At 46.6% G+C, this 15,887-nt stretch overlaps 1 protein-coding gene across 1 annotated transcript in view; it reads left to right on the top strand.

The window, feature by feature from the left end:
* AFF2 (ALF transcription elongation factor 2) overlaps positions 1-15,887 on the top strand; it is a 323,837-nt gene that overhangs the window by 295,720 nt on the left and 12,230 nt on the right. The window contains exons 11-16 of the mRNA XM_073799704.1: positions 511-727; positions 5,232-5,521; positions 6,088-6,151; positions 9,242-9,378; positions 13,332-13,403; positions 14,192-14,285. Coding sequence (XP_073655805.1) covers positions 511-727; positions 5,232-5,521; positions 6,088-6,151; positions 9,242-9,378; positions 13,332-13,403; positions 14,192-14,285 — 874 coding nt within the window. The remainder of the gene's footprint in view (positions 1-510; positions 728-5,231; positions 5,522-6,087; positions 6,152-9,241; positions 9,379-13,331; positions 13,404-14,191; positions 14,286-15,887) is intronic.

The following is a 15,887-nucleotide window of genomic DNA, read 5'->3' as shown; positions in this document are numbered from 1 at the left end:
GTATTTAGTGCGTTATTTATTTCTGTGTAATGTATAAGCATAGTATTTCTTAGGAAAGTATCCTTCCACTAATTGTTTATTGTACTGTTTGTTGTGTGACCATGCAGTTAAGTCGTAGGGCAGAATAAGTAGGAACCAGCCTAAAAAATGATGGGATTCAAGTCTGCATTGGATTTTCCATAAAAATCTACTTAACAGTAATCTTAAAAGGTTACAAATATCACACTGGGGCAACATTCCATTAGACATTTCCATGTATCATGGAGTTCTGTTTCAAAGACCCGTGTTTATTCTTAGATACATATGGTTGCATTTATCTATAACTCAGTCTATAGGGAGGGCTCCCTCTCTGTAGATATCTATGTCTCTATGTTTTTATGTATACTCTTCACCACAAGTGAAGGTCCATCAGCCAACATATTACTTTAGCTGAAAGTATCAGCATCATGGGACAGCTCAGAATAAAGAGAGACAAAATTTTCTGACACCCCATACTTTTTGTTTACACAGAAATAATTCATCCAGGAGAGCAAACAGAAGAAAAGAAGAAAAGCTGTTTCCCCCTCCACTTTCCCCACTGCCAGAGGATCCTCCGCGCCGCAGGAATATCAGCGGCAATAGCGGTCCCTTCAGTCAAGACAAGACCATCCCTATGATTGGACAGATCACCTCGACCAAACCTAAGAGGAGTGAAGGCAAATTCTGTGCTACTTTCAAAGGGATATCTGTAAGTGTAAGCATCTTAGAAGAAATCTTATCAGTGTCAGGTGGAAACAAGTTGACCCAGCTTATCTAACTGAACTCAAGATGAATTTTTCATTCCAGTCTTACTTCTCCAAACAGATTATTATGCAGGCATTCAGGGCTTGGACGTCCTTTGGTCCAATCCCTTCAGATCTTGGGGGCGGGGGACACTTCCACAATACTGTCCACAGCATCTGGCACATGGGAGGCACTGATCATTTACCGAAAGGGACAGAACAAATGGACGGAATTGCCCAAGGTCATGGAACTGGGGCCGGGACTCCAAGTTACGTCTTTCCACCACCCAGCTTAGCAGGTGTGAATTGTGTTTTAAAATAGTGACTCAAAAGGATGGAGTTTCAAAGGTGAATCTGTTGCTAAAATCACACAATTGTGGTTCTCTAAGCCAAACTCAAGGATTATCCCGTCCTTTCGATTTTCTGCACTGCTGCTCGATTAGCATAAATAACTGCGAAGTTGTTTCACTTTTCTCATCTACACACAATGTCTTTTTATCTTGCCCCAGGTATAGGTACCTGAACCGTGAAAACCATGAGCGATAGTGTCGCTAGTGAATGTTAATGGCAAATGTACCTGCCTTTTTGGGTAAATGCACGTATGTGGAGATGCAGCATCTGATCTCCTTTAAGTGTAGTATAAAAAGCAAATGCATGAAAATCAATGAGTCTTCAAATGTCTAGCGCCAACCTGGTGGCCCCTGAACCCAAAACGCCCATTTAACACTTCGTGAAAAGCCATGAGGCCTCTGAGCTTTAAGGACCACAATTTAAAGCCCTCCGTCATCTGAGATGACTAGATGACATACATATCTAGGTAAATTTTATTGGTGACATAAAGAAATTGCTCTATTACAAAGTTGTCATTTTCCAAATGAAATTTGTATGTGTGTGTGCCCACATTACATTTGCATTCACGTTTAAAGATGCTGACTTATAATGTTAGGAATGAAACTGTCTATTCTAAACAGTAATTACACTATCAATCCTATTTTTCATACTGAATGTAATTAATGTTATAAACTCCAATGGAGGCTTTCTCCTACCGCAAGCTTTTGGAGGGCATGCGCCATATCTAGGCAGCTCTCTTCATATAGCGCCTAGTACATGGTCACAAATAATTAGATGCTTAATAGAGATGTTATTATGACAGTGATAATAAGAGGATCCTGCAAGGGCATTTTTTTCTTAAGGAAATCACCGGGGTCCCCATGATGGATTAAGTACCTGTTGCGTCTTCTTTGGCCATTAGTTTTTTCTATTAATGGCTTGAAATCTGAGAGACTTTGTGGAAGTTAAGAGACTTGCTTGACACATAGTGCTAACACGGCAACAAATCTGTTCTGTGACCTTGGGCAAATTATGAAACCTCTTTGGGTCCATGAAATGAGTAAATTTGACTAGATGATCTATACAGGTTCTTCCAGCTCCAAAAACGTTTTCCATTTTCTGCTCTCAGAGTCTTCTCTGTCCCATGTACGCACGAAGTCCTGTTTATTGACTCAATGGATGAGTGAGGGTCAACAGAGGACGTGTTTATATGACTTACATGGTCATGGCTGAACGCAGCCGTTTCCAGTCAGATGTGCCAGGACCGACATCACCTCCGTGTGCGTGGTGGACGTGGTGTTTCAGGGTTCTCGTCACCTGTCTTGGCCGTAGAGACACGTGGCTCTCTCTGGGGCCGACTCAGCTGTTTGGTCTGGGTCATCTGGCTTTGGCGGTAGAAGCGTGGAGCTGGCTTAGGAGTTCGAGTTCAGAAGCCTCTGAGTTTTTTATGTGTTTGGGTTGAATAGAATCTGTGATGAACTTTAAATGCTTTCCTACGTATCCACCGTAACCATTTTTAGATGTGCAGTCTCTCAGCACAGTTATCGCAATGAGCTCTTGATGGTAAGAAGTTTTGATAATCGGAAGGTCCAGGATGAAGTGGAAAAGATAAGACTTTCATGGATATAAGAAATGTTCACATTTGACTTTTCGCTCTAAAGTGACCCTTTTGATTAAGGCAGGCAGGCCTGTGTTCAGCAAATCACTGAGTGCACTGGGCGGTGGGGTAGCGGGACGGGGCTGGGGTGGGAATGTAATAAATCAGAGACGGCCCCAGCGCCTAAAGGGCTCCCAGTCTAAGGTGAGCAATGAGACATGTGCTCGATAAACTGGGATACGAAATAGCTGCTGATTGGTGTCTTAAGGGAGGGCTTGAGACACACCCTTCCCATCTCTAAAGGGACCAAAAAGGTTTAAAGCACTTCTGGCCATATACATGAGGCAGTTTTCCTGGGAAGGCATTTGTTGAGCTGGGTTGAGCTGAGAGTGTTAAGTAGGGTTTAGTAATGAGGGGAAATGATTAGACAGGAGTGTGGTCTCTACACACAGTGGAATATTATCCAGTCTTCAAAAGGAAGGAAATTCTGCCACGTGCTACAACTTGGGTGAACCTTGAGGACATTGTGCTAAATGAGATCGGCCAGGCCCAAACAGACAAAGAGTGTATGATTCCACTTACACGTGGTACCTCGAGGAGTCAGATTTGCAAAGACAGAAACTAGAAGGGTGATTGCCAGGGGCTGGGGGTAGTAAGGGGATGGAGAGTTATGGTCTAATGGGCACAGAGTTTCAGCTTTGCAAGTTCGAAGAGCCCTGGAGGTCGGTTGCACGATGATGTAAATGTGCTTAACACGAGCGCACTGGGCGTTTAAAAATGGTTGAGGTGGTAAATGTGGGTGTCTTGTGTATTTTCCCTCAGTTTAAGCGCTGAAAAAAGACAGTACATTATCGCAAGGTGAAAAAAGTAACAAAGAGGAGGCTTTCTCAACCCTAAGACTGCGAAGGACCCAAAGCAGGAAAGTGGAGAAAGCCTGATGAGTTCATTTTGGTGGCAGGTTCATCGGAGGGAGTCGGGAAGGGTGAAGCCAGGTCAGGAAGGGCCTTACACACCAGCAGAGGAGCTCAGCCTGGGCTTTGCACTCAGCCGCAAGGCAGTGAAATGCAGGGAGCTCCGGCTGGCAGGCGGCAGATGGAGGGTGATTGGAAAAGCTAGCTCAGAGGTCGGGCGTTCGGCCAGGAGGCTGTGTGATCGACTCTGGCTGAAGCCACGAGAGCCTGCACTTTGAGGCTTCAGAGGAGGAAGGGACAGGTTGTGAGACACTGGGGGGATGGAGTGAACAGGACTTTGTAGTGGATTGGACGGGGTGATGGAGGAGAAATAAGGGATGGAGTAGAGCAGTGGTTTTCAAAAAGAGTTTCAGGAGCATGATCCCGTTTTGAAATGAAATCATTTCCAGAACTTCAATATCTACAACTGGTTCAAGCAGAGAAGCTCAGATGGAAGGCAAGGCGGGGAGGGCACGGCTTCTGATGCCCCTAGCCCCGGGATGACCACCATGCCCTTACCGGCCTTGGTGACAGGGGGGACCGTCCTGCCATTCACAGAGCAAGGGGACTGGTTTGGATGTCAGTTTGGTTTCAGAGCAAGTTGAGGTGCTGATGGGCCATCTTGGTGGAACTCTCCAGAAGCGATCACTGCAGTAGTATCAGAGAGAGGGTTACAGGTGGAGGTTTCCCTCGGGGAGTTATACCTGCTTATTGTCAGATCTGTGCCAGTGCACACAAGACTGGCAAATCCTGTCGAGGTCAAGAGAGAAGAGCTGAGGAATGAACGTTGGGGGATGCCAGCCTTGGAGGGATCCCAGCTCAGACGAGGAGAAGGAGCAGGTGGCACCACGGCAAGTGCGGTCAGAGGTAGAACAGCCAGGATCGTCCCGCAGTTGCCAGAGGGGGGCGTGAGGGCAGAGTCAGCGGTGAGAACACGGCAGGTGGTCTCGTGACACGGAGCGTCACATCGTTACAGATCTTCCCACCTACTTCATTCATCTGGATCCCATTCTTTCTATGGCAATGACAGTTCAGGGTGGAACTCAGAAGTCTCTGACTCCTTTGATTTTTGACCTGGTACAGATGAGTTTTCTCTCCCCCAAGGCCTGGAAATGAAGAGGCGCTCCTGTGGCATCGCTAGCAGGAAAGCACTCGAGGCCTCGCGTGAACGGAAAGGCAGCCCCAGCCGCGGCCGGTTCCCTTATCAAAAATAGACATGTCAGGGTGATAATCTCTCTCTCTCTCTCTCCTCTCTCTCCCTCTCGCTATCCTTCCCTCCCTTTCCCATTCGTCCCCTCCCCGCCACATCCCCAACTGGATTTAGACCTTCGCCAGTGACTGTGTCACTGGGATGATGGAGCTATGTAGTCACAGCACGTGACTAGCTTGGTGTCTGGTGTCGTCATAGAACAAAAGCTGGTGATTCCCGGAGTTCATGACATATAGCGGAGTCACCTGTGTATCCTCCAGCTGTGTGCATTGTTTTCTTCTCTCTCGTCTTGTTTCCTAGTGTGTTTGACATGCAAAGCGTTTATGAAAAGATGCTCTAAAACTCTGGACCTAATGGAAATTCTTTGTCCTCCTTTTTCCCAGGAGGGAGACACTCCAAAAAAGGCAGCCTCTGCCACCGTCACTGTCACCAACACTGCTATTGCCACTGCCACTGTCACTGCTACTGCCACTGTCACCGCCACTGTCACGGCCACTGCCACGGCCACTGCCACTACCACCACCACTACCACTACCATTTCCACCATCACCTCCACCATCACTACTGGCCTCATGGACAGCAATCACCTGGAGATGACATCCTGGGCCGCCCTGCCCGTTCTTTCCAGCAGCACTACCAATGTCCGGAGACCCAAGCTCACTTTTGATGACTCGTATGTTGTCCCCAGATTCTCTGGTGAACGGGGGTGGGGGCCGCATGGCTTTTCGAGCGCCGTGCATGTGTCACCCGAAAATAAGGCCTCAGAGGCAGCAGTGCAGCTCCCATAGCCTTGAAAGTAGATTTCTCCCCTCCTCACACACACCTCTATCCCCATCGAGAAACGTCGCTGGCCCATTTTAGTCGTGGAGCTCTGTTACTGTTTCCAAAGGCAGGTGCCGAACCCCAGCCTGCTTGGTCCTCCTTGCTTACCCGTGTCCTCAGATAGAACTGTGTGCCAGCGGAGAGAATTATAGCCAGGTTCTCTTGGGTCTGTTTGGGCAGCTGGAAGGGTTGGGGTTGGAGGATGCGGGTATTTATCCTAATGGGCCATTATGCACTTCCGATTTCATTCACTGGACTATTTCAAGCTCGGTTATTATATGCACGACAGGCATTCATCGGCCCTGTTCAAGGCATTGTATAGGAATGGATTTATAGCCCCCCCAAATTGTGACTATTCGGTCTTTTAATGAAAAGATGAAACACTGCTTTCTGAACGTGCTCGTTTTGTTTGTTTAGGGTTCACAACGCTGATTATTACATGCAAGAGGCGAAGAAGCTGAAACACAAAGCTGATGCCCTGGTAGGTTTCCTTTCTCCCGTTGCTGTCCTCCCATGCAGGTATTAGGCTTTGAAGGAAGACAAAGAAGGCACTTTACAAACGAGTCAAACCTCTTCATTGCTGCTGTGACACAGAGCGATTGGAGCTGGTTAGTTCCTTAGCACTGGGATTCCCCAAGGCCTTGGCGCCACGTTGCCGTTCTTGGTTTTCCCACTCTTCTTCCCCTTGCTCCAACTTCAGAAGCTTAATGGCTTGTACTGTCTTTTTTTTTTTTTTTTTTTTTGCGGTACACGGGCCTCTCACCGCTGTGGCCTCTCCCGCTGCGGAGCACAGGCTCCGGACGCGCAGGCTCAGCGGCCATGGCTCACGGGCCCAGCCGCTCCACGGCATGTGGGATCTTCCCGGACCGGGGCACGAACCCGTGTCCCCTGCATCGGCAGGCGGACTCTCAACCACTGCGCCACCAGGGAAGCCCCACTTGTACTGTCTTTCAAGTGATTTTGAAATGACCTTTGAAACTGCCCTGGGGAAGGTGGGAGCTCCCATGGGTTCCAGTAAACCCGAACTGGGTGTGGGCAGGGAGAGGGCTGCTGAGCGCCAGTTAAGTGGCCTCAGTCATTGGCTCTGGGAAACTCAGGTCTGTAGAAAAATCTCAGCTCCTTGCTGCATTTGATGACATGTTTCCAGAGTGAGGCCCACAGCCAGCCTAGGTCCCCACACACAGAAGGAAGTTCTGTTCTCTAGATTTCCCCCAGCACTTGGCCTCGCTGCCTCCAAGGGATGTGAGAGCATGGGGAGTCGTCTGATTGACTGAGCCACCTAACAGGGGGTCTCAATCGTGTGGTACAATCACTTGGGGAGCTTTAAACTAGCCCTGATGCCCAAGCCGCACCCCAGAGAAATGGAATCAGAATTTCCGACACTGGGACCCAGGCATGGGTGTCTAAGCTTCCCCCGGGTGATTCCCAAGTGCAGCCAAGGTTGAGAACCACTGCCCTCAATTCAGGGTCCTCACCTTTGACTAAAGCCCAGCATAATTAGAGGTGTCAGTTCAACTCCATTGGGTTAAAAAAAAATCACACCCTCCATCATCACGTTGTGTCCAGCCAGGACTTAGCTGCCCTGTGCTGTTTGCCACTGGGAGGGCTGTAATGGAGGACCACGACGGTCTCTGCGCCGTGACTTGCGCGTGGCCACCATCCACCGCCCTCCAAAGGGCCGCGGTACATAAGGAGATAATCGGTATGTCTTTAGTATTAAAATTTCCATGGGGTGTGTGAAAAAAAAAATCTAAAAAATCTCCCTCGGTGGGGGGTGGGGGTGGGGAGGAATGATAAAAAAAGAAAAGGTTGAGAAATACTCATTTAGAGGAAGATGTCTTTGCTTGGCTTACGTCTACACCAGAGCTAGACACTCCTTTGGAGTTCAAGCCCCTAATTGGCCCTGTGGCCCATGTAGTCTTCTCTCTGGACTTCAGTTATTCCTTTTGGAAAAAGAGAGATTTGGGCCAGGTGATCTTTAAGGAGCCTTCCAGCTATGGGCTTGCAAATGAAAAGTCAGTTTCAAAAATCAGGATGCAAAGCTTAATTTCCACAGGGGAGAACCAATCAGAGTCAGATGACCTAAAGAAATTATCTTGTAAGGCAAGAGAAGAAGGAGGTTTTCATAAAATCGCTTTGAATTGGGCTGAAACCGATATTTTTCCACAACAGCTTTCAGAAAGGAAACCACAGAATTCCTGCAGTACGTAAAAGCTGGAGAACCTTTATTGCAAAAAGAGTCATTTACAGCAAGCGATTCTGCAGGACCTGTAACTCATCATTTTATAGATGTACTTAATCCTTTGCTAGAGACAGCTACTCTGCCGTTTTGAGAATTGAAACCTTCACAGTTGCATAGAAAATATTTTGATAAAAGGTATACAAGAAAATTAGAATAGCTCAATCTGCATTCTATTGGTTCTTTCACATGAAATTCTGTATTAGTGGAATTCTTCCATCCAGCTATCAAAAATTGAAAATGTTAAATACTGTTAGAAAATACTCACTATAAAAGTGTCATATATAATATTCATTACACATAAAAAAGAAATCAGTATGTCTAAGTCAATTTAATCGTGACCATTATCAGGGCTAAAACCTTTTGCAATAAAATTTTACTAAACTAAAATATTTAGTAGTGCTATATTTGGGGGCTTTTTTTTTTTTTTTGAGGTATGCGGGCCTCTCACTGCTGTGGCCTCTCCCGTTGCGGAGCACAGGCTCCGGACGCGCAGGCTCAGCGGCCATGGCTCACGGGCCCAGCCGCTCCGCGGCATGTGGGATCTTCCCGGACCGGGGCACGAACCCGTGTCCCCTGCATCGGCAGGCGGACTCCCAACCACTGTTCCACCAGGGAAGCCCTGGGGGCTTTTTGACACACTATGTCAGACCATCATTTACAGTGAAAGTGATGTGATTATCGTCAACAGTCACACTGCAACTTCCCATTTTTCACGGCGATAGCATCCATTTGTTACTCTTCTCCTGGGGATGGGGATGATGTGCTCATCTAGAGTTCCAAGCAAAGACTAAACGGGTTAGCTGTCCAGGAGGCTTGCAAAAAGCAGGGTTTCATTGCAAGCTCTGTCTAGAGGACGTTATGTTGACCAGTCTAGTAAATGTAGTCAAGAGAAACTCGTCGAGGCAGTGATTTGGATCCTGGCCCACCAAAAAGATAACAACAACAGGAATACCACAAAGACATGATACCGTGGCTGCAGTTTTCTCTTCTCAACCAGCCTCCATGTCATGGCAATAGGACCTGAAATCAGTTACATCCTTGTCTAGACAAATTCCTAATTGCTCCCCTCCATAGGTCACCCTTGGCACTGTTGGGCTGGGCAGTTCTCCACTGTGGGCGCTGTCCTGTGCATTGAGGGATGTTGCAGCATCTCCGGCCTCTGTCCACTAGACGCCCCTCATCCCTAGTGGTGACAACCGAAAAGGTCTCCAGACATTGCCAAATGTTCCCTGGGGGAGGGGTGTAACGTTGCCCCGGGTTGAACACCACTGCTTTAGATGAAGGAGAAAAGAGGGACCGTCGTGTTGACAAGTCTTCTTCCTGTTTCAGTTTGAGAAATTTGGCAAAGCCGTGAATTATGCCGATGCAGCCCTGTCCTTCACCGAATGTGGCAACGCGATGGAGCGCGACCCTCTGGAAGCCAAGTCTCCGTACACCATGTACTCTGAGACCGTGGAGCTTCTCAGGTTCGTGCCTTTCTGCTGCCTTTTTCCTTCGCTCTTTCCAGTCATAATTAGAATCTGCTTGCTGTGTTTGAAAACTATCACTTCCACATAATAATGACTCATCCAAGGCATCTCCTTCTTAGCAGTCATCATAATTCGTTCTGGCCATTTGATTCACGTCATGGAAAATTTATAACTGATGGACACTGCTTGTGTCAATTATTCCCTTCGGAGGTTATAACGTGAGTGTTACAATTTGCAATATTCATAAAATTAAAATGGAAAGGTAGTGGATGCGAGTAAAGTATCATCATTTCACTGTTTGGCGTGGACACTCGTCTTTTCAAAGCACAGTTCTATAACTCACGAAAAGCGGTGCTATTGGGATTTCTGTTATAAACCATGTTTTCTAAAAATTTCTGCCTCAGTTATTACAAATGGAGGGGCACTGTTCCAACACAAAGGCAGCTCTGGAGGCCGCAGCTGTGGAGTAGACGTTCCATGCATCTGGAATTTGAGGGGCAGTCAAGGTGGTAGCAGGGGGAGGGGAGAGATGAGGCTGATAATAGGGGAGGGTGTATTAACGGCACAGATTATTGGTTTCATTTGCATTTTGAATGAAATTTTCTGGCCTGTTGCTCTTGGTGCAGTGGAGTTGGTGGGTAATCAAAAAATTCTTGTAAGAAGGGGAAAGAGAAGAAATGATATCCATTCTAGTGCTTTCCGGTAATCTGCAGGTATTTGTACAAGAATTTCCTCTACCTCTGAATAGTGGCTAAGCACCCTCATCTGCAGGATGGACTACATCATGGCTTTTGATTGAGTGAGCAGTTCTTCACCTGATAGGTCCCTGTATCCCAGCCACCTCTGGCTTCATTCATCGATAATGCCAGGCCTGCTTTTTATTCTGTTCCTGCATCTGCAATAAACTGTTACAAACCTGAGGACCCTTGTACCTAAACCTTCAGACAGACATCGGACAGATTTAGCATGCATATTTTCCCAGGAAAGCATTTGAAAAGATCAGAAGAATGGGAGCCATTATAAAGAAGAAGAAGAAAAAAAAAACTACGGTTACATAGAATCAGAAGACTTAGTTAAAGCCACCAAAGTAGGGAGATTGTGAGGAAAGTTCCAGCCTTACCTTGACAGGCCAGGCAGCCATCTTTGGCTTTTCGCTGCTCTGAGAAGTATAGAAAGTATCTCTCAGACTTACTTTATGCCCTGTGAAAGCCACCGCCGCCATTTGTAGCTTTCAAGGGGAAATTGATTTCTCAGTGTCTATACGAGGCTGCCTGCAGTTTTCAAAGATGCACAAGATGAAAATCCTGGCAGAAACGATAAGGATTCAAAATGGAGGGGAAACTTTAACGAACAAACCTGCAGAAAAGCCATGCCTTCTCTTCATCCCCAAATGCAAATTAAAACAAGGCACTTTTTCAATTGACAGGAAAATGTAAAAATGTTAATACCTAGTGTTAGCACATACGCAAAATAATGGTGAACTGGGCCTCCTCCATGCTGTTGATGGGAATGGAAATTGGTCGTTGTAAATTGAGGGCAGTTTGGCATTGTGTAGGAAAACCTATACAAGTGAGCATTCGTATCTTTTGAGCCAGTAATTCGACTTCCAGAAATTTGAATTTTCTATACTGAAGAAAAGACTTGTAAGAGGAGAACGAGTTATCGGTACAGTGTTCAGTTTGGCCTATATTATAGCACCCAATTAGAAGCAAAACAAATCATCAACAGGAGAAGGGTAATTAATTACATCGCAGTGCACTCAGCAGAATGATTTGCAGCCATTGGAGTGCAACAATGATGGAGACTGTGTAGCTGCACGACAATGTTTATAGTATGATGTTAAAGTAAAGGCAAGCCACAGAATTATAGACACATTGCATTTCTAACCACGAAAGGCACGTTTCTGCACGTGGACCAACCTGGAAGGGAAATAAGGTCATATCTGTAATTGGGGGTGAAATTATGGGTGTTTTCACTCTCTATATATTTTTTCTTGTTTTCTTTTAGGAAAACACATGCTCTCTAAATAGAAAAGCGAAACATCAAATTTCATTTTTGGTAGAAATGCCATGTGAATCGCTGGGTGATATTTATTTCCATTAGAAAACACTTCTTTTTCCTTTATTATTTACAATTCTTTTTTCTTTTTGTCTAAGCACAGTTGTTTTTTTACATGATGTGATAGTTTACTCCCCATAGGAGTATATTTTCAGTGGAACCTGGTGAAAGTCAATGGAGAATTTATAGCCATTCACTTTTAAGTCAGTATTTTGAAACTTTATTTTGAGATAACTGGATATCCACATGCAGTTATAAGAAATGATACAGAAAGTTCCTGTGTACCTCTCCCCCACCCCCCGTTTCCCCCCATCTAGCGTAGCTCTAGTCCAAGATCACAGCCAGGACAGGGACATTGCTACAGTCCACCTGCCTTACTCAGAAGTCATCAGGTCTTTTTTCTCCCAGATTTAACCAGTTCTACCTGCACTACTTTGTATGTCCTCTATATATGTAGAACGTTACATTTTCTAGTATATGTGTGTGTGTAATTTTTTTTTTTTGGAGAGAAATTTCAATTGGGAATAAAATGGGCTGAAGCAACTAAGTCTTCTGGCCCATGTAAGCCACTGGAACTCCACTATCAAGCCACTTCAACAGTGGCTGCAATTAGAGGGTAACTGTAATAGGAACATGGTTTTTAGTAGCGTAATTTTATGTTGAAGAGATCTGTATTACTCTCTCCCTGACGGTATGCTGGCTGCAGAGAGAGCACCCCATTTTTTTCATTCAAGTAATTATGGTTGCTCTGAGCCTTGGGAATCTGCAATAGACATATACTTGTGAAGACAAGAGGGGCATCACAATGACTTGACACTTCAGTGATCCAGCCGTCAAAGACAGATTTATGACATCATAAGAAGCCTTTTTGCTTAATATGGCAAGAACAGGAGGGACCCACATCAAGTGTGCGGGTCCTTTTGCTGGAAAATGTTCACTGGACAGAACTGGGGCAGTAACTGGGGAGAGCAGAGCGATAGGGGGCGCCGGTGTTCCGGGGAGGCTGCTGAAAGTGCGGGCTCACCGTCGCCTTCTCGTAATCGAGAGCTAGTCGGGGCTGCCTGCACATCTTCAACTTCCCTCTGCAGCACTGAACTCTGTTACTTATTCCACCACGAGTGCCTGTGAAATTGCATTAAAGCTCAGACAATGATTTTATGCAATGAATTGATTTTCAAGAGTCTAAATGCCCAGAATGGAATCTGCTCAGCTCGAAGAAAAAAAAATGGGAATTACTCAACCTTTGATCTCCCCGGTGTGGAACAGTAACGATTAAAGAGAGTGGAAAGACAAAATATACAAGCGCCATAAATTAGGGGCGCTCAGACCTTTACCTGCTGTGAAATGTACCTCCCTTAAAAAACAAAAAAACCACTTCCTAGAGGAATATGTTCCACGCCTGAGCCATTAGAAACACACAGCTATTGTAACCGTGTGATGGAGGCCTCCCTACACTCAGGTCAGACATAGCTGTGTTATTATTTACCTCATCTGTCAAAAACTCAACTGAAACTGACATTTGTGTCCACGTCTCATTGAAAGCCAATAATATTGTTTAACTAGAATGTTCTTAGAAACAGTATTTTGCCAGCATTTGTACGCACGCCAGACCCACAGTAGTTCCACAGCACCGTTCTGGAACGTGGGCTCCGGTTGTAGCTGGCTTCTCCAGCTAGCTTCCATCCGTCACAGCAGTGCCATCGTGACACTCCTGTGGTCGTCGTTTTGTATATGTTTTCGGGAAAGCACACTTTTGCCCACGTGCCCTTCTCGGTCCTGACACCCAGAGCACATGTGGGGCTGGCGCACTTAGGTGATGAGAACGCCAATGACTTTGGGACTTTCTGAAGGGTCAGATGCATTCCACTTGAGCTTGTCCTTTCTCTTCAAAGGTATGCAATGAGGCTGAAAAACTTTGCAAGCCCCCTGGCTTCGGACGGGGAGAAAAAGCTGGCCGTACTATGGTAAGCCTCCTGGAGGCCACCAGGAAACAGCTGAAATGTTGCAGAAGGATTTGAAAAGTCAACTTAAGCTGCTTACCCCCAGATCATTATTCTTGTTTTCCATTAAACTCTGGAAGGCTAACTGGTGGGTTTTTTCAGTCGCTGACTAAAAATTTACTCTCTGAATTTATACCCTTATCAAGATGGGATTTTAATGCTTACCCCTTCTTTTTTTTAAAAAACGACACAAATTTATTATCTTACAGTTCTGAAGGTCAGAAGTCTGACTTGTGTTTCACGAGCCTATAATCAGAGTGTCAGCGAGGCTGCATTCCTTCCAGAGGCTCTAGGGGAGAATCAACTTCCTGGCCTTTTCCAGCTTTTAGAGGCCACCTGCACTCCCTGGCTCAGGGCCCCTTCGTCCATCCTCAAAGTCATCAGTGTAGCTTCTTAAAATAGCTCCCCGACTTTGACATTCGGCCCCCTTCTTCCATCTTTTGTGAACTCTTTTTTTCTTTTTTTAAACTTTCATTGAAGTGTAGTTGCTTTACGATGTTGTGTTAATTTCCGCTGTGCAGCACAGCATCTATATATATTCTTTTTCATATTCGTTTCCATTATGCTTTATCACAGGATGTTGAGTATAGTTCCCTGTGCTATGCTTACTCCTTCTTTTTAAATTTTTTTTCTTTTTTCACTTATATTCCTCAATAACCGTAGGAGAGTGACTGCAAAATAGGAATCAGTTTTTAGTTTTATAGGTTTGATTACACAGTGGCATTAACACGGTCCTTTCCTCAACACCACAGCTACCGATGCTTATCACTTCTCTACCTGCGGATGTTCAAACTGAAGAAGGACCACGCCATGAAGTACTCCAGATCACTGATGGAATATTTTAAGGTAATCCTTATTTGGTATAATTTATAGGCCCCGGGTGATTAAATCACTAATGAGACATGGCAGGCATGTTATTAAATGTCAAGGTTGCTGCTGCCAAAGGCTTAACCTTGCTCATCCTGGGTCCTCCCACCTCTCCTTTGGGGCTCAGCAGAGAGCTTAGGTTTGATTTGATTCCAGAGAGAGAAGGTACAATAGTTCAATCCCCTGATGATTCTCTGGACTGAACAAATGGCCCCGGGCAGCTTCCCAGCTGCAGTCGGGGTGGGGGGGGGGGGGGGCGATGCCTTCCGCCCACCCTGCACGGTGGACCCGCCAGAGGACGCGGCTGGAGCTGTGGCCATGGCTATGGCCGGTCTCGTGTTACATGAGATGCCAGCCTAGAAATTTCTCGGCAGTGAGAGAAGTCACCGCAGCCGCCCTGGGCTCTGCGGGGACAGCCACACCCCCTTTGACCATGGGGAGTCTTGGAGGACAGTGGTTGCACTTGAAGATAGCTGATTGCTTTGGCTGCCAAAATAACAAACAATAAATAAACAAATGCATCGTCTAGGGAGCGGAAGTTTTGGTTTTTTCTTTTGTTTTTTTTCTCTTTTTTTTGCGGTACGTGGGCCTCTCACTGCTGTGGCCTCTCCCGTTGCGGAGCACAGGCTCCGGACGCGCAGGCTCAGCGGCCATGGCTCACGGGCCCAGCCGCTCCGCGGCATGTGGGATCTTCCCGGACCGGGGCACGAACCCGTGTCCCCTGCATCGGCAGGCGGACTCTCAACCACTGCGCCACCAGGGAAGCCCTGAAGTTTTTAATCTGCAAGCAAAACAAGATATTTCAACCACGAGATGCAATGCCGAAATGTGGGAATGAGCCCGAATGAAAGCTGCAAGCCTGGAGCTAGGCCTGGCCGCTGTGCCGGGTATCACTGGCTTGAGGGTCCTTGGAGCTTCTGTGGCTTCTACCCCCATAACACTGGTCACGTTTTAGAGTTGAGGGGGTTCAAGGCTCCTGTTGGGCAGGTCCTGAAAGGAAAAGGACAATTTTTTTATTGATTTTTTTTTGCCAAGTTCATCAGACAACTTGGCTCGGTTGCACCAAGGCAGTTGTTTGAAATGAATCAAATCCTGACCTTACCTCAGACATCAGAACCCGGTGGGAGAGGGTGCACAGCTGTGTGCGGACACCGACTCGGGAAGAGGAGCGGGTTCCCCAGCTACCGTGTGGTGTGGCCGTAATAAAGCCAGTGCTCGTGGAGGTGAACACGGTCACGTGCAGTAGCTGCCCACGACCGTATGTCTACAGTGTCAGCCCGGGCTCTGGAAAGGCGTCTTGATGCTGTAGGTCCGGGGTGCCCTAAGAATGGGCATATTTCTAACGAGTTCCCAGGCAGTGCTGATGCTGTGGTCGCGCTTTGAGCCCCAGCCCCAGCATCTGTCCTCTGCGGCCTGTCCTGTGTAGCTTTCAGGGCACTGCAAGATACCAAACAGACGTTAAGTAACTCACTCCTCTGGCGGTGCGCTGAGCTTCTTTGAGGTTCAAAGCTGGAGGCTCCCACCTGTGAGGCCATTATAACGAGCTGTCCACATGGGGCGGTGCCGAGTGTCAGGTTTTCC

This window comes from Tursiops truncatus, chromosome X, assembly GCF_011762595.2.
Source record: "Tursiops truncatus isolate mTurTru1 chromosome X, mTurTru1.mat.Y, whole genome shotgun sequence".
Taxonomy (NCBI): domain Eukaryota; kingdom Metazoa; phylum Chordata; class Mammalia; order Artiodactyla; family Delphinidae; genus Tursiops; species Tursiops truncatus.
This window is presented reverse-complemented; position numbering and strand designations above follow the sequence as displayed.